The sequence below is a fragment of the Cricetulus griseus genome, chromosome 9 (genome assembly GCF_003668045.3).
Source record: "Cricetulus griseus strain 17A/GY chromosome 9, alternate assembly CriGri-PICRH-1.0, whole genome shotgun sequence".
Classification (NCBI taxonomy): Eukaryota; Metazoa; Chordata; class Mammalia; order Rodentia; family Cricetidae; genus Cricetulus; species Cricetulus griseus.
In genome coordinates, this window is record NC_048602.1 from 19,538,821 (window position 1) to 19,559,913 (window position 21,093).

At 39.7% G+C, this 21,093-nt stretch overlaps 2 protein-coding genes across 3 annotated transcripts; both read left to right on the forward strand.

The window, feature by feature from the left end:
* Positions 1 to 1,175: 1,175 nt before the first annotated feature.
* On the forward strand, positions 1,176 to 10,488 carry LOC100758022 (zinc finger protein 54-like). Its single transcript, XM_035449139.1, is given in 5 exon segments — positions 1,176 to 1,256; positions 3,166 to 3,292; positions 4,961 to 6,436; positions 6,439 to 6,564; positions 10,094 to 10,488. Coding segments are annotated over 5 exon segments (2,205 nt in total).
* On the forward strand, positions 10,041 to 18,222 carry LOC100758306 (zinc finger protein 54-like). Of its 2 annotated transcripts, none has more exons than XM_027433966.2 (4): positions 10,041 to 10,354; positions 11,557 to 11,648; positions 14,509 to 14,635; positions 16,055 to 18,222. In XM_027433966.2, exons 2-4 carry the CDS (start codon positions 11,619 to 11,621, stop codon positions 17,977 to 17,979), a joined length of 2,082 nt encoding a protein of 693 aa, XP_027289767.1. In that variant the 5' UTR covers positions 10,041 to 10,354; positions 11,557 to 11,618; the 3' UTR covers positions 17,980 to 18,222. The 2 variants fall into 2 exon arrangements, with proteins under 2 accessions (XP_027289767.1, XP_027289768.1); XM_027433967.2 differs by having other exon boundaries at positions 10,060 to 10,139.
* Positions 18,223 to 21,093: the final 2,871 nt, after the last annotated feature.

Genomic DNA, 21,093 nt, shown 5'->3' on the forward strand with positions numbered 1-21,093 from the left:
TACACTCTAAATGTATATGTATTATATGATTTTTGGGGTGGATGGGTAATACTCAAGGAAGAGATTGGTTCCTTATGAATTTTCCAGATATACTTACTGTTACTTTACCTTCGTTCTTCCGTGTTTTCCTCTGTCTATTCTCCAGTTCCCCTTGAGATCACTTGGGCTATGTTGCGCCTCTCTCTGCTACTCACCCCCACCCCACTGTGGTCTCTTTTTAGTTTTCTGGTTACTGGACTCACTCAAGGTTGTGACTCACATCTGAGGATTTGGAGCTAGGAACTTCCTATGAATGAGAACCTGCAATGATGTGTTTGTGGGCCTGGTTACCTCACTCAATAGGATCTTTTCCAAGTCCATCTATTTACCTGCAAAGTTCATGAGTCCATTTTCTTGAAGACTGAACAGTATTCCATAGTATATATGAACCACATTTTCACTGTCCGTTTGTCAGTTGAAGGACATTGGTTGTTTCCATTTTGTAGCGATCATGAGCAGAGCAGCAGTGAAAATGGGGAGCAAGTATCTGTGATGTAGGATGTCAAGTCCTTTGAGCGAATATCATGGAATGGAACAGCTGGGATATGTGCTGAATTTATTTAACTTGAGGGTTTGTTTACTTAATTGAAGATTCTCTATTTTGATGTTCAGCATGGCTGGTTTTTTTGATCATGGCATTTTATTTCCTTTGTTTTTCTTTTCATGCTGTTGCTATTGGATTTTTCATAGTAGTCATTTTATTTTTAAGAAATAGTGATTTGCTGTCTTTCTCATAGATGATTACTTTCCAATTCTCCTGTAATTATCTACTCTTCCCTTTAAAGTTATTATTTCCCATGTTCTCATGGAAGATTCCTCTGACTGTCCTCTGTATGTTTTGCCTCTAATTTACTATCTGCAGTGCTGTTTTCATGAAATCATTTGTGTTGTTGGTGACTACCTGAGTTTTCATGTATTTTAAGAGAGTACTGTTTTTTCTGTACCAAGATGCTTGGTGGTGATTTTTCTCTGTAAGCTTCAAATGTCATTCCATGGTCTTCTGTCTTTAGGATCATTGACTAGACACTTGGTCATATTCTTTTTCTTGGGTCTTTTCATGTCATTTGACATTGTTCTCTAACAGGTTTCAGTATTACTCATATATTCTGACCCTTTATTTTATAGGGAAGTGAGCCATGTGTTCATTGTTCCTGAAAGAGAAACTCAAAGAAGAGAAACAGGAAGAAATTGCTATTTCTCCAGCAAATATGTCACAGGTCAGTAGTCCTTTCCGCTGTTTATGTAAATATGTTATACTCTCATTCATTAAAGGCTTTTAATTTTTTCCTTCTGATAATTTAATTTTTTTTATCAGGATCAATTCTATGAACAGACAACTCACACTGCAATAAGCAGACCCAAAGTCTATAAAACTCAATGTAGTCTATACAGGCAGAGTCGTCACAGGGCATAGAAGCTCTGGAGCCTCACATGGGATTTCATACTTCACAATCCAATATATTTTGATTTGCTTATCCACAACCCAAACCCCAAAAACCTTTGACTGAATTAGAACTAGACAAGCTCTTAGATTAATATCCTTTTCCATAACTGGATTCATTACCTGCATTCAGTCCCTGGTAATTTAACCTTCCTGTTCTCTTTTCTCCAAGTTATACTGTGTCCTCATTAACATTTTTCCTATGTACACATGTGATTGGGAGATAATGCACGTGAGCAAAAACATTTTGTTTTCTTTCTAAAAGTGATGACTGCAATTAATATTACATATTTTGCGTCTGTCCATTTTCCTGCAAATTTTAATTTTTTCCCCTTCTGCTGGATTGTACATAGTTTTAAACAATTTTCATAATCCTTTCATTCATCTGTTGATACCTAAAGCATTGATTCTACTACTTTCCAGTTTGTGATAAAAACAGCAGTAAAGATGGGGTATAAATATTTCTATAGTAGGGTGTGTTGTTCTCTGGGTATATGGCCAGGAGTGAAAGAGTGTCATATGTTAGTTCTGTCTCCATTTTCTTTCAGTAATTACAAACTGTTTTCCACAATAGCTGTATTAATTTACACCCTCCCTTCCATCAACAGTGAGTCAGGCTTCTTTCCTCTCCCTATGCCACCTCACCTTTATTGTCAGTTTAGTTGATGACAGCCATTCTATCTCCAGTGACTCAATATTTTCACTACTTTTAATTTGCATTTTCATGGTCCTTTTTGTGGTCCTGAGGACTTTTTCAGTATTTATTGGTCAATAGAGTTTCAGTCTTTGAAAAGTACCTGTTTAGCCCATTTCTTGATTTGCAATTTTATTTCATCGGTATTAAATTAATTTATTTTTTGGTAAATTCTTGCTATTAGCCTTATTCAAAGTTTCACTGGTGTGGATTCTCTTACCTATATCTTAAACATTTTTGGATGTATTTCTTGGAGTTCCTCCTGTTTGTGAGTGAAGTGAAATACTATTAAAAACTTCTGAAATTGTCATTTGTCTCTGTTGGCTTTTGCATATTCTTAGAGAATTTTTTTTAAATTCAATCAAATATTGCCAATGCAGATTTTTCTCTGTTCCTACTGGCCCAAATCTTGTCATAAAATTAAATCCATAGGCTACTTACCTTATATGTCAGTATTAAAATTGATAGTATGTAGTGCTGTTACAATCTCTGCTACTGTGGGAAAAATCCAAAACTCTCCTCTATAAAATTAATCATATATTCTGCTGTCTATACCTTCCTCTTTCCTAATTAATGGTGTGCCATTGGACCTAGAGTGTAAACATCCCACCTGACTCTGTTAGTATAGAGTCATGTATGCCATAAATACAGACAGGATTGATATGTGTCAGTGTTTTCAAATGATCTACAGGTACAACATTTAAAGCAGAGACATGTATAATAAGATCCTATGTGACATAAACACCACATCCATAACAGATAGATAACCATGTCTAGACCTTGAATTTATATCCTGTTTCATGTATACTGCTTGTAAGACTGGTGTTTCATCCTGTTTTTACAGAGTTACATCAGTCATGACAGAATGGGACTGTACTGAGAAATCATATTTTTGATTACTTAATTATCTTAGCTCCTCTACAACTGTGTCCTTATAGCCAGGAAAGCACATCCAAGTAGCACTTGGTCAAACCATTCTTTTGTGTTTCAGGGTGTGTTGACATTCAGGGATGTAGCTGTGGACTTCTCCCAGGAGGAGTGGGAATGCCTGGACTCTGCTCAGAGGGCTTTGTGCATTGATGTGATGTTGGAGAATTACAGCAACCTGGTCTTTGTGGGTGAGAATATTTTGCTTGTTGAATTCCCAACCCATCTTTTGTTTGTTTTCACTGAATAGGTTGTAAAATCTGTTAAGGCATCCTGAAAAAAACAAAGAGGAGACAGGGTAAATTTAGTAGTTTGGAAGAAATTTTGATGCTATGTAGGTTTCTCTTTCCAATTTAAGTTTCACTTTTATTTCATCCCAAGAATTATCCAAAGACTCAGTAGCATCTAACATTTCCACTCATTTCTTAAAGCTCCTTGTCCAGTATTGCAATAAACATCTTTTTAATTGTGAGAAAAATTCAAGATAAATAACATGGAAACCACCAAATATACTGAGGAATTTGACTAGAAATATCATTCTAGAAAACTTGTTTAAATTTCTCTGCTTTCTGTTTTCATATACTGAGTGCAGTACTGTGTTAGACTTCTGCATTATTTCTAAAAGTTCTAGTATGGGTTATAGACTGCCTGAAAGAACGGGTGGATTATTGTATGCAAGGAAATCTTGATCACCTGTGCGGAAAGAATGAGATTTCCCGGGAATGTGGAGAGAATGAGTAGCCACAAATTGAGTGGACAGTGAATGAGCAAAAGAACAGTGAAGGCTTCACGTGAAAGAGAAAGCAAGAGATGAGTTTTTGTTGTTGTTGTTGTTTGATATTCAATTCCATTTGATATGATTTCTGGTCTTTTAACTTAGTGTAGTGTCCTGGCTGCAGGATACATCCTATCTGTTGTAATAACTGTCAGAAGGCTTTGTGTCTTATTACACATATATTGTGCTGACTTAATACTACTAAAAAAGGCAGTTTTATTTGACTGTGCTGAAATTGGAATGGAATAATTTTTCAAACTTTTAAGTCTAACTTGGATCTTTGAAGTAATGTCATTCTCTAATTGCCTTCCTTGTATGCATATCTTCATATCACATCCTTCTTTCTATCCCCATGATGGATACACATACATCCTGTGGGAAATAATTTCAGGAGTCAGAGTGGACCTGAGAATAACCCTATGAGGAAAGTTAGGAAACACAGTGGTGTGTGCAGCTCTGAGAATAACTGACAGAAATAAGCAATAGCTGCTTGCACGCCAGAAGAAGGTACCAGATCTTAATATGGGTGTTTGTGAGCCACCATGTGGTTGCTGGGAATTGAAATCAGGACATCTAGAAGAGCATTCAGTTCTGTTAACATCTGATTACTCAAGCTCCCCATGACAGCCCTGCCTCAAATGAGCTAAAGCCTGTTATGCCTGGCAAAATATTGTCTTTTCATCCATTACTATGTATATATACTATAAACTTGGATTGGATTACACACATCTTCATCAATTTCTGAGAAGGAATATTTAAAGATAGAGACAGATATTGTAAATATCTGTGAACTTCATCCTACAGCTATTTCACGGCCATCAATTATTTTTTTTCCATCTTTTTGCAGTTAGAGAGTTTTGGTAAAGATGAGATATCTGTTATAACTCACTGACCTTTGAAGGCTGTCATGCTGTGTTTGTGAGAATCCATACAATTATAGTGAGTGAAAAACTGTCCATTACTTGAGCTCTAATCTCAATAGTTCCTGTTTCACCTATGTTAAATGACAACTTGGGAAAACAGTCATTATCACATATTTATTATTGGAACAAGCCCTATTAATCTGAAATGTACTCATTTTCAGAAGAATATTGCAAGTGTGATCCTGTCCATCAACATGTGAAGACTGAAAAGGAGTCTTGTCAGTGTAATGAGCTTGGCAAAGTGCTTCATGACCCCTCCACTTGTGCACTTTATAGAACAAGTGAAACTACAGAAAACTCCAATAACTACACATGCAGTAATGACAGTGATGCCTCTGTTGACTCATCAAACCCAGACAGACATGAAAGCATGCACACTGGAGAAGAACCTTGCCGATCTAAAGAGTGTGAGAAATCTTCAAATTTGTGTTCCAACATTACTCAAGATGAGAGAGTCTACACTGCAAAGAAAGAGTGCAGACAGGAAGGTGATGATTCTTTGAGCTCTGCAGCCAGGCTTTTGCAACAAACAATCTACACTGAAGAAAATGCACACCAGTGTGGGAAATGCAAGAAATGCTTCAGGACTGACTCTGACCTCGCTGATCATGAGAGAATTCATCCTGGAATTAAACCCTGCCAGTGCAACATTAGTGGAAAATCCTTCACTCAGAATTCTGCCTGTATAACACACCAAAGCCTTCATACTGTGGATAATCCTAACACATGTATGGAAGGTGACAAGTCCTTTACTTGGAACTCACAATGTAGAAGACAACAGAGCATTCACACTGAAAAGAAACATCACAGATACATGAAATGTGACAAATTCTTTGCACAGGACTCACATCCTAGAAGATGTCAGAGAGTTCAAACTGGAGAGAGACCTTACAAATGCACAGACTGTCACAAGTCCTTTACCCAGGACTCAAATCTTAGAAAACATCAGAGAGTTCATACTGGCGAGAGACCTTACAGTTGCAAGCAATGTGACAAGTCCTTTACCTGGAACTCACAACTTAAAAGACATCAGAGTGATCACACTGAGGAGAAACCATACAAATGTATTGAATGTGACGAGTCCTTTACCAAGGTATTACATTTTATAAGACATCAGAGAGTTCATACTGGAGAGAGACGTTATAGTTGTCAGGAATGTGACAAATCTTTTACCTTTTGCTCAGGTCTTAGAAGACACCAGAGAATTCATACTGGAGAGAGACCTTACAGTTGTGAGGAATGTGAAAAATCTTTTAACTGTTCTTCAGGTCTTAAAAGACATCAGAGAGTTCATACTGGAGAGAGACCTTACAGTTGTATGGAGTGTGACAAATCCTTTATCCAGGTCTCACTTCTTAGATCACATCAGAGAGTTCATACTGGAGAGAGACCTTATAGTTGTTTGGAATGTGACAAATCCTTTACTGGTTGCTCAGATCTTAAAAGACATCAGAGACTTCATACTGGAGAGAGACCTTACAAATGTATACAATGTGACAAGTCCTTTACCTGGGATTCAGATCTTAGAACACATCTGAGAATTCACACTGGGGAAAAGCCTTACAAATGTATGCAATGTGACAAGTCCTTTACCTGGAACACACAACTTAGAAGACATAAGAGTTCACACTGAGGAGAAAACCTTACACATGTATTGAATGTGAAAAGTCCTTTACCAAGATGTTACATTTTATAAAACATCAGAAGGTCCATTCTGGCAAGAGACCTTGCAGTTGTAAGGAATGTGACAAATCTTTTACTAGATGCAAACTATTAAAACATATCAGAATATTTGTATTGGAAAGAAGCCTTACAACTGTCAAGACTGATATATCCTTTATCCATATTACAATTCTTAAAATATAGAGAGAAAAATACCATTGTAAATACTGTGACATACCATTTTCTGGTATTCTCTGCTTGCAAATAACAACAGTATATATAATAGGAACATAAAGATAAGAAACTTGTGAAAACCTTTAGTGAGGTTTAAATCTTAGAAAGTATCACAGAGTTTATGCCAAATTAAAATTCTCCCATTAGCGGGGCATTAGTGGTGCATGCCTTTAATCCCAGCACCCGGTAGGCAGGGGCAGTTGGATCTCTGGGAGTTTGAGACTAGCCTGGTCTACACGAGCTAGTTTCAGGATAGGCCCCAAAGCTACAGAGAAACACTATCTTGAAAACAACAACAACAAAAAAATTCTCCCAATGGTACTGCAATAAAAGCTAAGTATTTCTTTTACATGTATGTGTGTTTTGCCTGCTTGTTTTACTGTGAACTCTATGAAGTCCTGGTGCAGGTGAAGGCCAGAATCCCCAAAACTAGAGTTCCAGACGATTGTTAGCTGCTGTGTGTGTTGGTAATCAAACCTGTGCCCTCTGAAAGAGCAGCCAGGATTCTTAACCACTAAGTGATATCTCCTGCCCCTGGGAAAAGCTGTCATAAAAATGTTTGTCTTTTGTTCCACATCCAAAGATTCATAACAGTGCCAGGAATGATATGCAAGCTTTTAAGCCCACACACAGGAGACTGGGTTAAGAGGCTGTCTGAGTTTGAGGCCTTCCTGATGTTCAGAGTGAGTTCCAAGACAACAAGGATTACATTAACCCTGTCTCTAAACAAAAAATCATAATGCAGATAAAATTTAATTTTGTCTCTAAATTTGCTGTGCATCACAAAATTCATGCTTCTGACCAGCCATATAAAAAATACTCTGATATTTCCAGTCATCTTGTTTATTGGATATTATCTCCCTGAAATGCATTTAATCTGACAGATCCTTTACCTAGTGCTGAAATTAGACATACACACACAAAAAAAAAATTCAAGGGTTACCCCACACATAAACCCTCTCCCCCTCCAATATTTCAATTTTAATAATCGATGCTCAAGAGACCACAAGAAACAGCTTGTGTGTTGGGGGAAAGGGAAAGGGGTGTGGTTAGAGGGAAACAGCCTGTGAGAACAGGAGTTGCCATAGAGAAGACAGATGTTGAGACAAATGGAGACAGACAGACAGGCCAATAAGAAGCAGAGGGAAATAGCAGAGATAAGCCAGGCCCATATAAAGGTATCTTAGTGAATGTGCACAGGTGTTGCTCTTGGTGGCTGCAGCTATGGGCATATCCTGCCAGAACCCCAAGGGCAGGACAGTACAGATGCCTGAATACAAACACCTGCCCAGGACTTATTTACCATTCTGGTTGGGGTGTTGAGACCTGCTGTACTTTTTTCCCATCCACTGGTGATGTCTATTGTACTTGTGGATGCTTTGCTTCCATTATGTGTGCATGTTGGTGAGATTATAGAGATGTCGTTTCTGGCATTACTAGGTGTGATGGCTACTCTCGGTAGTCAACTTGACATCATCTGCAAAAACTACAATTCAGAAATGGACAGCACACCTGTGAGACATTACTTTTACTTTCTTAAAGGGGGTGAATCCACTTGCAGTTCAGACCTTTGAGGCTGGAAGACACACACCTTTGAAAATGATCTTGAGGCTGAAACTAACACCAGTAACATAAGGCACACCTTGTCCTGGAAGCCTCTATGAAGACAGAGAAGAATAAAGTATTTGGGTCATTGTCTTCTTGTTGGGTCATCTCTTTGCTAGCACATCCATTCCTTCACTGGCATTGAACCCTATTTTTATTGGATTTAGTATATACTGAAGACCAGCTGAATCATCCAGCATTGTGGAGGGAGCAAGTACTGGAGTTTTGGATTTTCTTTGCAGCTTGTCACTAACGGATTAGATGGACAGCAGCCTCTAACTCACTCCAGTAAACCCCCTACTTGTGCACACACACACACACACACACACACACACACACACGAGAGAGAGAGAGAGAGAGAGAGAGAGAGAGAGAGAGAGAGAGAGAGAGAGTTATCCTGAAGCAGCTGGCTTCATAGAAAGGAGGAATGGCCTTTTGAAGAAACATGTCCAGTGACAATTAGGTGACAGCAGCCTGCAGAGCTGTGGCTGGGCTCTCCAGAAGGCAGTGTCTGCTTTGGATCCATGTCCATTACATGGTAAGGTTTCTCCCATAGCGAGGATCCAGATGTTCCAGGATTCAAGGAGAGGAAAGGGGAATAGTTCTTTTTACTATCACCCATAATTACCCACTAGGAAAATTCTGCTTCCTGTTTCCCCAACATTAAGATCTGCTGGTCTAGAGAGAAGTCTTGGTTCCACACAGGGGAACATCCTGCCAAGAGGTGAAACAAACATTCTATCCAAATGGAAGCTGAGACTCCCCCTGGTCACACTGGAGCTTCTAATGCCCTTAAACCTACAGACTAAGAAAGAAGTAACCATGGAATATATCTTTACTCTTTGTGTACATGTGTTACTGTGATTGGGTTAATTCTGACTGCCCTAGAAAGGAGCTCCTAAGAGGGACACACATGGGGGACCCCAGGAAGGGAAAAATAGTTAAGATTTCCTGGGTGAACTGGGAGGGGATGGGGGATGGGACATGAGGGATCAAGAAGACTGAGTTAGGGGAGGGACAGAGAGTGAGAACAATGAAAGGGGTAAGTTGAGAGCAGGAGCCATTGTGGGGTTAGGGAGAAAACTGGGGCTAGAAAAATTCCCATCAATCCACAAGGATGACCCCAGCTAAGACTCCTACCCACAGTGCAGAGGATGCCCGAATGGGCCTTGCCCCTTTAATGAGGTTAAGGACTACCCTATTGTCACCTTAGAAGTTGCATCCAGTAACATAGAATCTGATGCAGTGACTCACAGGCAAGCACTTGGCTGAATTCCTAGAGTTCAGCTGGAGAGAGGGAGGAGGGATCATATGATCAAGTGGGGTCAAGAGCATGAAGGGGAAAAACCACGAGCTAGTGCGGTCTCAAGGACTATGGACTGACAGCTGGGGCACCTGCACAGGGTCGAACTATGCTCTCTGAGTTTAGGTGACAGTTACGTGGCTTGATCTGTTGCAGGGGGGCCTGGCATTGGGATCAGGACCTATCCTGGATGCATGACCTGTCTTTTATGTGAAGGTCTCAGCACTCACTGTGGGGTCAGATACCGGGGTGCAGCGTCCTCCTGGCTGCAGCTCTGGTCTAGGCTGCAGCAAGCGCGTGTGGAGTCTGTGCATAGTGGGTCTAGGGCGGCCTGATAGCTGAGCTGGGTGCAAGGCAGCCAAAGATGCAGGGGGAGGGACCGGTCTCCCGATGGGGTGGGGACAGTCACCGGAAACAAGAGCTGGAAGGATTTGGCCCATTGGCTGGGTTTATGGAAGAGTGGGAGGGTTTAGAGCAGTGATGTAAACAGACGCTGGGACACAAAGTGAGCGCCGGGAAGATGGAGAGGAAAGGAGGTCAGGAGTAAAGAGTGCCTGTTCCCTGTCGTTGCTCGGGTTCCTGTACGGTGGGAGCCGCGCGCTGCAGACCCGGGTGCGGAGGACACGGCGGGTCCGCGGGGACCTGAGACCTCGGGATCCGCAGTGTCCGCGCTCGCGGGGCGGCCTGGGAAAGTCAGCAGTCAGCAGCGCAGTGGCGGGAACCGCAGCCCGGCGGCCCTGGAAGCTCCCAGGTCAGAGGAGCTGCGGGGCTGGGAACCGGGAGGGAGGAGCGGGGGTGCGAGCGGTTTCTCTGCTGCTCATCAGGAAGCCGGCTCCCAAATTCTGCTGTGCATGTCTTTCCTTGTCGGTAAATTTTCCATCATAGCTGGAATAGTCTTGTTCCCCCCATTATTTACTGATAATGAAATATTTTTATAAGAATAATTGAGTAGAATATTAGAATTTATGTGTAGAGGTTTGCAAGCATCTTTCTCTTTCCTATGGTGAAAACAACAAAGCTCTTGAAATTTACAATCATCCATACTAATTTCCAAGTTATACACTTTTTGGGGGGGTGCGACTTCCACAGTATACTTTGTTAACATTACCTTTTAAAAGTATGCTTTTATCAAGGTTAATTTTCCACCTGAGACTGATGCACAGTGGGATGTAAATCCAACGCTTTATACTGTGTATTTGCCTGGCCTGGTGGCCCATGTCTTTAATCCCAATACTCAGAAGGCTCAGGCAAGTGAGTCGAAGATGGATAAGTTCGAGGCTGGCAAGGTGTCCATAGTGACTTCAGGAACTGCCAGCACTGTGCAGGAAAACCCTGTTTCATGGAAACATAGAAACGAAAAAGAAATGTAAATGCATTATAGTCTAGAATATAGAATAAATGAGGATTCTCTATTTAGATTTTCAGTGTGGCTAGTTTTTCTGTTCATGGCTTTTTTATTTCTTTTGGTTTTGTGTTTATGTTGATCCTTGCTGGATTATTGGTAGTATTCTTCCTTCTTTTTGATACATAGTGGTGTGCTGTCTTGCTCATGGAGGATTACTTTCTCCTGCCATTATCTACTCTGCACATGAAATTTAGTGTTTCCCATGTTTTCATGGAAGATTCCTCTGACTCTGCTGTGTATGTTTTGCCTCTAATTTATTATCTGCCGTGCTGTTTAGTGAAATCAGTCGTGTTAATGGATGACTGTCTTGAAATGCACTCATGTCTTCATCAAATTCAAGTTAGTAGTTTTCTTTGTGCCACAAGATGGTTAGTGTTGAATTTCTCTTCAAGCTTCAGATATCATTCCATGCTCTCCTGTCTTTGGGATCACTGACTGGGCCCCTGATAGAATGCTGTTGCGTGAGTGCTTTCATGTGTTTTGGTATTGTTCTTTGACAGCTTTCATTATTAATTTTACCTCTTCCTTTTTGCCCCTTTATTTTATAGGGAAGTAAGCCATCTACTCATTGTTCCCGAAAGAGGAACTCAAAGAAGAGAAACAGTAGGAAATGGCTGATTCTTCAATAAGCACTTCACAGGTCAGTAGACCTTTCTACTCTTTAAGATATATTAAATGACTTAACTTTTCTGGTGATGATAATTTTTTAAAAATTATTGTGTCCAGCACTCAGGAGGCAGAGGCAGGTGGATCTTTGTGACTTCAAGGCCAGCCTGGTGTAGGGAGCAATTACCAGGAGTGACTCCATAACTACAGGGAAAACCTGTCTCAAAAACACAAAAACAAAAAACGATTTATTGTGAACAATTCTGCAAGCAGAAAGAACAAAATCACACACTGAAATTAAGCATACCCAAAGCCTAAACCACTCAGTGTACTTTTAGACAGTTAGAGTCATCACAGGGCACAGAAGCTCTGGAAACTCACATGCGATTTTATATTTCACAATCGAATATATTTTGATTTATTTATTCACCATGAAACCCCCCCAAAAAAATCCTTTGACACCATTAGAATCAGCAAATCACTTAGCTTTACCTCCTTGTCCATAACTGGTGTTCATTTCCTGCTCTCAATCCCTGATGGATTAACACATCCTGTTCTCTTCTGCATGTTATACTGTGCCCATGTGTACATTGTTTGGACATACATACGTAATTGGGTAGATTCTGCATATGAGAGAAAACATGCTGTCCTCTTTCTAAAGGTGTATGACCACACATAATATTACACATTTTGAGTCTGTACTTTTTCCTACAGATTTTTTATTATACTTTTCTCTTCAACTGAATAGTTTGTATAAAACTATAAAAATTAGTAATCTTATAAACCTTTTTATATAGTTTTCATTATCTGTTCATCTGTTGATAGCTATTCTAATACTTTTCCTTTGGTGATTAAAACAGCAGTGCACATGGTATATAAATTTCTCTGTAGAGGGCTGTGTTGTTCTCTGGGTATATGGCCAGGAGTGAAGGAACTGGGTCATACGCTAGTTCTCTCTTCCATTTTTTTCAATAATCTCCAAACTGATTCCTACAATAAAGGCTGTGTTAATTTGCACCCTCCCCTCCATCAACAATGAAAAGGGCTGCCTATCTCTCCATATCCTCTGCAATATTTGTTGTCAGGTACGTTGATGACATCCATTCTGTCTGGGGTGAGGCACTATTTTGAAATAGTTTTAATTTGAGTTTCCAAGGTGGCCTTTCTGGGTGCTTGTGTATTATTTACTGGCCATTTGAGTTTCTGTCTTTGAAAATTGTCTATTTAGTTCATTTTCCTGTGGCAAAATTTCTGCTGGCCTGGAGCCATAGAGTTACAAAGCAGCCCTAAAACCTGCTGGGCACACCTGGCCTGGCTCTGGAGTTAGTATCTAGCCATAATCTATCCTTTGATAGTAGATACCTTTTGTCACCTATGTTAATCTTGTTTGATAGTTTCCCAAGGATACAAAGCCTGTGGCAACCATGCCACGACTAAGTCTAATGGAACCTCCACTTGTGTCCGCACCATGACTAAGTCCAGTATCAGGTGAAAGCCTAGAGATTTAATTAGAAGCAAAGGGGTCCGCTTATATACAGACTTACAACACAGTGGAAAAAATATACAGACTTACAGCACAGTGGAAAAACCCCACGTGTAAGAGCTCATGTTTTTGATGCCAGCAGGGCAAGGCCCAGGCTGTAATCCAGGACTAGAAAACAGGATGCATCTGTGGTTATCAACTCACGGAGACCCCGTGGGTGCTGGGGCCCAACATCTCTCCCAAGAAAAGGCTACACAAAACTTGGTTGGGAGAGAAACCTGGAAAAGCATGGTATCCTCCTTTATAGATACTTTGTGCTTGCCCTTGTATTTTGGAAGCTTTATCTGGGTTGTTTTGAGTATATGAAAATCCCCTGGTATAAATGTAAATATGTAGAAAGATAAAAAATCCAGGCTGCAGACCCCTGCACTACAAAAGCCTAAATTCATTCTCAAAGTGCCTCTGAGCCTTCTTTCGGGGGAATTGAGTGAACCCACACAGAGACATCTATGACATTTTTCCATTTGTTGATTTGTAGTATCATTTCCTCAGTATTTAATTGATTCAGTTTTTGGTAAATTCTTGCTGTGAGTCTTATCCAAATTGTCACTGGTGCAGGTTCCCTTAGCTGTATCTTAAACATTTTTGGATGTCTCCTTTTGGAGTTCCCTCAATTTTTATTACTCTTTGATAGTAAAGTGAAATATTCTTCGAAACTTCTAAATTCTTATTTTCCTCTTTTGGCTTATGCATATTCTTAGAGAAATTTTGGATTATATCAAATATGACTGGTTGCAGATTTTTTTTATCGGTCCATAGTGGCTCAAATATTTTCATAAAATTAATTCTATAGACTACTTATCTTATGTCAGTGTTAAAATTGACAGTATGTAGTACTGTTACAATCCTTGCTATTGTGGAAAAGAAACAAAACTCTTGTCTATAAAATCAGTCATCTATTCTGTTTCCCATACCTACTCCTTTGCTATGTAATGCTGTGATATTGGACCCAGAGTTTAAACATCCCGGCTGAGTCTGTTAGAGTCATGTGAGGCCCCATTACACAGAGGATTGATTTGTGTCAGTGTTTTAGCATGATCTACAGGCATAGCATTTAAAGAACTTTTCCTTCTGACACATGTACACTGTAATCCTGTGGGACATAAACACAGCAACCATAATAGAGAGGGAACCGTGTCCAGACCTTGAATGTATTTCTTGTTTCACGTATAATGTTTGTAAGACTGTTGTGTCATACTGTTTTCACAGAATTAGAACACTTCTGATAGGATGTGACTGTATTGGAAATCATCTATTTGAGTAATTATCTTAGTTCATCTGCATTCCATCTCCTTATATCCAGGACAGCACTACCAATCAGTGCTTGGTCAAACCATACTTTTTGTTTCAGGGTCTGTTGACATTCAGGGATGTAGCTGTGGACTTCCAACAGGAGGAGTGGGAATGCCTGGACTCCACTCAGAGGGCGTTGTGCATTGATGTGATGTTGGAGAATTATAGCAACCTGGTCTCTGTGGGTAAGAACATTTTATTTGTAGAATTCCTAAACTGTCTTTTGTTTGTTCTGACTTAATAAGATGTAAAATCTGTTAAGCTGTCAAAAAAAACCAACCATACAAACAAACAAACAAACAAACAACAACAACAACAACAACAAAAACCAGAGACAACCCAAAGTTTAGTATGAGGAAAGAAATTTTTTTTCCATTTTCCATTTCAGAGATGCCATCCACCTTTCATTTTAGTTATGAGATTTAGCCACACATCCACTCATATCTCAAAGCTCCATGTTCATTATTGTGAGAAAATTCAAGATATACAAACTGGAAATACTAAATATACTGACGAATTTGATAAAAATATAGAGGCCAGCCTGGTCTACAGGTTCAGTTCCAGGACAGTCTCCAAAGCTACAGAGAAGCCCTGTCTCACTCCTCCTACCCCCCAAAAAAGAAATAATTTGTAAGTGTAGTGTCCTAACCCCAGGATGCATACTGTTTGCAGTAATAACTGTTAAAAGGCATTGTGCTTTATTACAACTGAATTATGGTGAGTTAATACTAGTACAAAATTCAGTGTTATTTGATTATGCTGAACATACTGGAATAATTTTACAAAATGTTAAGTCTAACATGAGTCCAAAACATGATTATTCTGTAATTGTCTTCCTTCTATACACATCTTCATATTACATCCTTCACTTTCTTCCCAGTGGAGGACACACAGACACCCTTCTTGTAAATAATCTCAGGAGTCAGTGTACAGAGTGGACTTTAGAATGATCCTATGAGTCAAATAGAAAACATAGCAGTGTGTGGAGCTCAAACAGTGGAGCACAGAACTAAGCAATAGCTGCCTGTTCCAGCCCTGCCTTCAATGATCTAGAGCCTCTGACATTGCACAGAGTATTGTCTTTGCATCCATTACTTTTCAAGAATCTAATGTGTTTTTCTAGAGAGAAATACAAGCCCTTTGATGCCTTTCAATGAATTGTGACTTCAGAACAATCCTCTTCATTGCCTGTCAGTTAGCTTCACTTTCACTGTGAACCTGGGATTGGATTCAACTCCTCCTCCTCAATCTCTGAGAACTAATATTTAAAGACAGAGATATGTATTCTAAATGCAGTCCCTCAGTGAGCTCTATCCTAAGTCTAATTCACTTCACAGCTGCCAATTATTTCTTCCATCTTTGTCTCAGGTAGAGATTTTTTATGTAGATGAGATATCAGTTAGAACTCACTGATCTTTGAAGGCTGGCATGCTGCTTTTGTGAGAAACCATGCAATTACAGCAAAAGAAAAATGTCTATTACTGGAAAATCTAACCTAAAGAGTTCCATATTCACTTATATTAAATGACAACTTAGGGAGACAGTCATTTATCACATGTTGATTATTGGTACAAGCCCTATTAATCTGAACTACTCATTTTCAGAGAACTATTGCAAGTGTGACCTTGTCCATCAACATATGAAGACTGAAAAGGAGTCTTGTCAGTGTAATGAGCTTGGCAAAGTGCTTCATGACCCCTCCACATGTGCACTTTATAGAACAAGTGAAACTACAGAAAACTCTAATAACTACACATGCAGTAATCACAGGGATGCCTCTGTTGACTCATCAAACCCAGACAGACATGAAAGCATGCACACTGGAGAAGAAGCTTGCCAATTTAAAGACTGTGAGAAATCTTTACATTTGTGTTCCAACATTACTCAAGATCAGAGAATCTACACTGCAAAGAAAGATCACACACAGGAAGAAGGTGATGACTATTTCACTTCTGCATACAGTCTTTTGCAACAACAAATCTACATTGGAGAGAAACCACACCAGTGTGAGATATGTGGGAAATGCTTCAATACTGCCTCAAGCCTCACTGTACATGAGAGAATTCATACTGGAAAAAAACCCTACAAGTGCAATGTTTGTGAAAAATCCTTCTCTCAGGGTTCAAGCTTTAAAATACATCAAAAACTTCATACTGGAAAGAAACCTTACAGATGCAAAGAAGATGACAAATCCTTTGCCCACTATTCCACTTTCAAGAAACATCAGAAAATGCACACTGCTGGGAGACACTATAGTTGTCAAGAATGTGGCAAGGTCTTTCATCAATTTTTACACTTTAAAAGCCATTACCGACTCCATCCTGGGGAGAAGCTTTACAAGTGCAATGAGTGTGACAGAGCCTTTCTCCACTATACCTCACTTAGACGGCATCAGAAAATTCATTCTTTAGAGAATTTTCATAAATGCAAAGAATGTGATAAGTCCTTTCTTGAATTATCTCTTCTTAACAGGCATTACAAAATCCATACCAGTGAAAAACCATACAAATGTGAGGTTTGTGACAAATCCTTTACCTGGAACTCAAACCTTAGAAGACATCAGAGAGTTCACACTGGAGAGAAACTTTACAGATGTAAAGAATGTGAGAAGTCTTTTGCCAGCTCCTCATATCTTAGATCACATCAGAAAATTCATACTGGAGAGAAACTTCCTAAATGTGAAGACTGTGACGTGTCCTTTATTCATATGGCAAATCTTAGAAAACATCAGAGAGTTCATACTGGGAAGAGACCTTACAGTTGTATGGAATGTGACAAATCCTTTTCCTGGGAGTCACAACTTAGAATGCATGAGAGTGTTCATACTGGAGAGAGACCTTACAGTTGTGAGGAATGTGGCAAATCTTTTGCCCATTCTTATGTTTTAAGGAAACATCAGAAAATTCACACTGGAGAGAAACTTCATAAATGCAAATACTGTGACGTATCCTTTATCCACATTGAAAGCCTTAAAATACATCAGAGAGTTCATACAGGAGAGAGACCTTACAGATGTCAGGACTGTGACAAATCCTTTACCACTTGTGCAAATCTTAGAAGACATCAGAGAGTTCACACAGGAGAGAGACCTCACAGTTGTAAGGAATGTGACAAATCTTTTACAAGGTATGAACATCTTAGAACTCATCAGAAAATTCATGCTGGACGAAAACCTTACAAATGTAAAGACTGTGATATGTCCTTTAGTGAATACTCACTACTTAGAACACATCAGAGCATTCATGCTGGAGAGAGACCTTACAGTTGTCAGGAATGTGACAAATCCTTTACTAGTTGCTCACGTCTTAGACAACATCAGAGAGTTCACACAGGAGAGAGACCTCACACTTGTAAGGACTGTGACAAATCCTTTACCAGTTGCACAACTCTCAGAAGACATCAGAGACTTCATACTGGAGAGAGACCTTACTGCTGTAAGCATTGTGACAAATCTTTTACCAGGTGCGATCATCTTAGAATACATCAGGAAATTCATACTGGAAAGAAACCTTACAAATACAAAGACTGACATATCCTCTATCCATATTACAAATCTCAGGAGACCAGAAAATTCATACTAGAGAGATACACACCATTGAAATAATATGACATAGGTTTATGTCATATTTATCTGCTATTCTCTGCTTGCAAATAACAGTATACATAATAGAAGCATAAAGACAACAAACTTGTGAAAGCCTTTAATGAGGTTTAAACTTTAGAAAATATCACAGAGTTTATGCCAAAATAAAAATCTCTCAGTGTCACTGTAGAGAAAGCTTCTTATTTCTTTTCATGTGTATGTGTGCTTTGCCTGCTTCTTTTACTGTGCACTACATGTAGGCCTGGTGCAGGTGGAGGCCAGAGGTGTCATAAGATCCCTTGAAGCTGGAGCTCCAGATGATTGTGAGCTGCTGTGTGTGTGTTGGGAATTGAACCCCAGTCTTCTGAAAGTGCAGCCAGTGCTCTTAACTTCTAAGTGTTAATCGCCACCTCCTGGAAAAAGCTGTCCTAAAAAATTGATCTTGTTCAACATCCTAAAATTTGTAACAGTGCCAGGTATGATGGTCCAAGCCTGTAACCCTGCACTCAGGACAGAACAGTAGTAGGATCTCTGAGTTGAGACCGTCATCATCTACATAGTGAGTTCCGTGACAGCAAGGTTTACATTAACCCTGTTTCAAAAAACATAAAGAGGACAAAATGTAATAACAGAAAAAATGTGAAAAGGCTTTAAGTTTTGTCTCTCCGTTTGCTGTGCATCACAGAATTCATGCTTTGGACCAGCCATGTAAAAGCATACTTTTCTAATTCCTGTCTTTCTGTTCATTGGAAGTTCTGTCTCTGAAATGCATTCAGTTTAACAGATCCCTTACCTAGTTCCGAAATTGTACACATAATAAAACACAAGAGTGACCACATGCATAACCTCCTCCCCAGCTATTGTAATTTTAAAAAGCTGGGTGGAGGGTTCATATGCAGATCTATTTCATACACGGCTTTGTGCCAGATTTTCTTCAGCTCACAGGGAATCCCTGTTACTGGGATGTGATAGACCAATAGGAAGCAGAAGCCCTTCAACAAGGGAGGGATGAAATCAGGTTTTTGCTCAGGGACTCTGCTCAGGTGGATTACATCTTCAGGAACTTCTACCACTACAACAAATCCCTGCATGCCAGAACTGAACAATGGAACTTTATCTTGGGTGCCCACAGCCCGTGTGTGTTTCACTCCTCCACTGTCACTGGGCTTCTGGAACATTATAAAGACCCACCTCTTGCATGTTTTTTGAACCATTGCTTATAATGTCACTGAGTAGGACTTTTCTTTTCAGCCTGCATAATATCTGCCCGGTAGTGATCCGCAGGTGGACTACATGTAGTGGAATCAGTAGGCTCCCTCTGTCATCATATTTTACAAGACTTGCTAAAAGAGTATCATTATAAACACAGTTAGGATTTGGCTGTTTAGAGTGAGAGCCAGTCAAGGCAAAGTAACCTCTGTCCCCTAGGTCTGCTCTCGTGTGAATCAGACAATACAGCCATAAGAAGCACAGAGCTGGCCTTTAGGAGTTTTCACCCACAATGTGATATTAGTCATTCACCTCTATCCAGTGGTATCTTGTATTACACAGACAAAGGTGCCTAGAATCAACAGATGGTTTGCAGGTGTCCAGGACTGGGAAAACACAGCTAGTGAGCGGTTTCATCTTAAAATGGATGTGATGACTCAGTGAGTGAGACAATTCTGGGACATTTGCTATGAAGAATTATATTTCTCACTGAAGAACAAATTATTAATATTAAATAGGTATTTCAACAGTGTGACTAATGTTTGAAATCAAGTTTTAAAAGTCCAAGACAAACATGTAAACAAGAGACTGTCTTCTTTTGAGAGAACAAAATGAAGTTTTTCTGGCCACAGGGCATTATGGTCAGTGTCATTTTGTCCTCAGAGAAAGACTCTCAAGTAAACCAATGTCTCTAAGACAGTTTTTCAAAGGTCAGAGTTAAAGGCTAATAATACAGTTGTGTTGCAGAGCCCTCAGTATTCATCTGTGGTGAGGGCTGTGACTTCAGACAGCATGCAGTTGGAGTTTTGAGTGGGATTTCATTTCTAAGCTGATACATTCAGTCCACACATTTTCATCTTTTCCTGTGCTCTTGAGCTTGTGAACCTGGATGGAAATGAGACCAGAAGATGCTCAGACACATCAGATGAGAGTGACTCCATTGGTTGCTGAAGTCTGGTTAAACTATAATTGATCATTTGGATGCTGGTATTTATGTCTTGTTATAAGGTCATAGCTGAATTAAGAAGGTACAAATTATAGGATTTTAGTACAATTAATTCTTCACAGAAAATCCAAATTGCAGATGTAATGGGTACTTACTGTACAACCGAAATGTCTGTCAATAACAACTTGGCACCTTTTTGTCATTGAACATAGTAATACAACTTGAGTGAACCCTTCAGGAAATATTTTCAGATTCTAGTGTTGTTTCTCAGTGCCAGACTATGTTCTCAGCTCTGCCCTAGACCTTTGTGATACAGTAGCCAAGTCCATTCTCCTTGTCTGTCACTGTGGCTGCACAGGGCCAATTTGGGCACTCTACATACATGTGACAGTTGTGTTCCAGGGTCTAACTGTGGGACTCCTAGTAGTGGGAGCAGTGTCTGTCTCTCATGCTTGGGCTGGCTTTTGGGCAGCTTTTCCTTATTCTAGGTTGCCTTGCTCAACATGAAAACAAGGGAAGAAGCTTAGTCCTCAACTTGATAACCCATGCTTGCGATATGCCTGGGAGGCCTGTGCCTTTCTGAAAAGAACAGAGGACAAATGGATTGGTGGAAGGGGGTGGAGGAGGGGATAGGATGAGAGTGGGGAAAACTGGTGGGTCATTAAAATAAATGAATAAATTCAATAAAAAATAAAATAACAAAAATTCACAGCAGACACTTAAATTCACTTTGAAGTCCTGAGTAGGACAGGAAGTATTCACACTAATGTCTAAAATACTATCGCTGCCAGTTGTAGTGATGTATTATTTATGATTTATTAAAGCTTGCCTGAGGATACAGAAAGCAAAGTCAGCCACAAGCCATAGAAGCCAGGCAGACATTAATACCAGCAGCCAGAAAATTA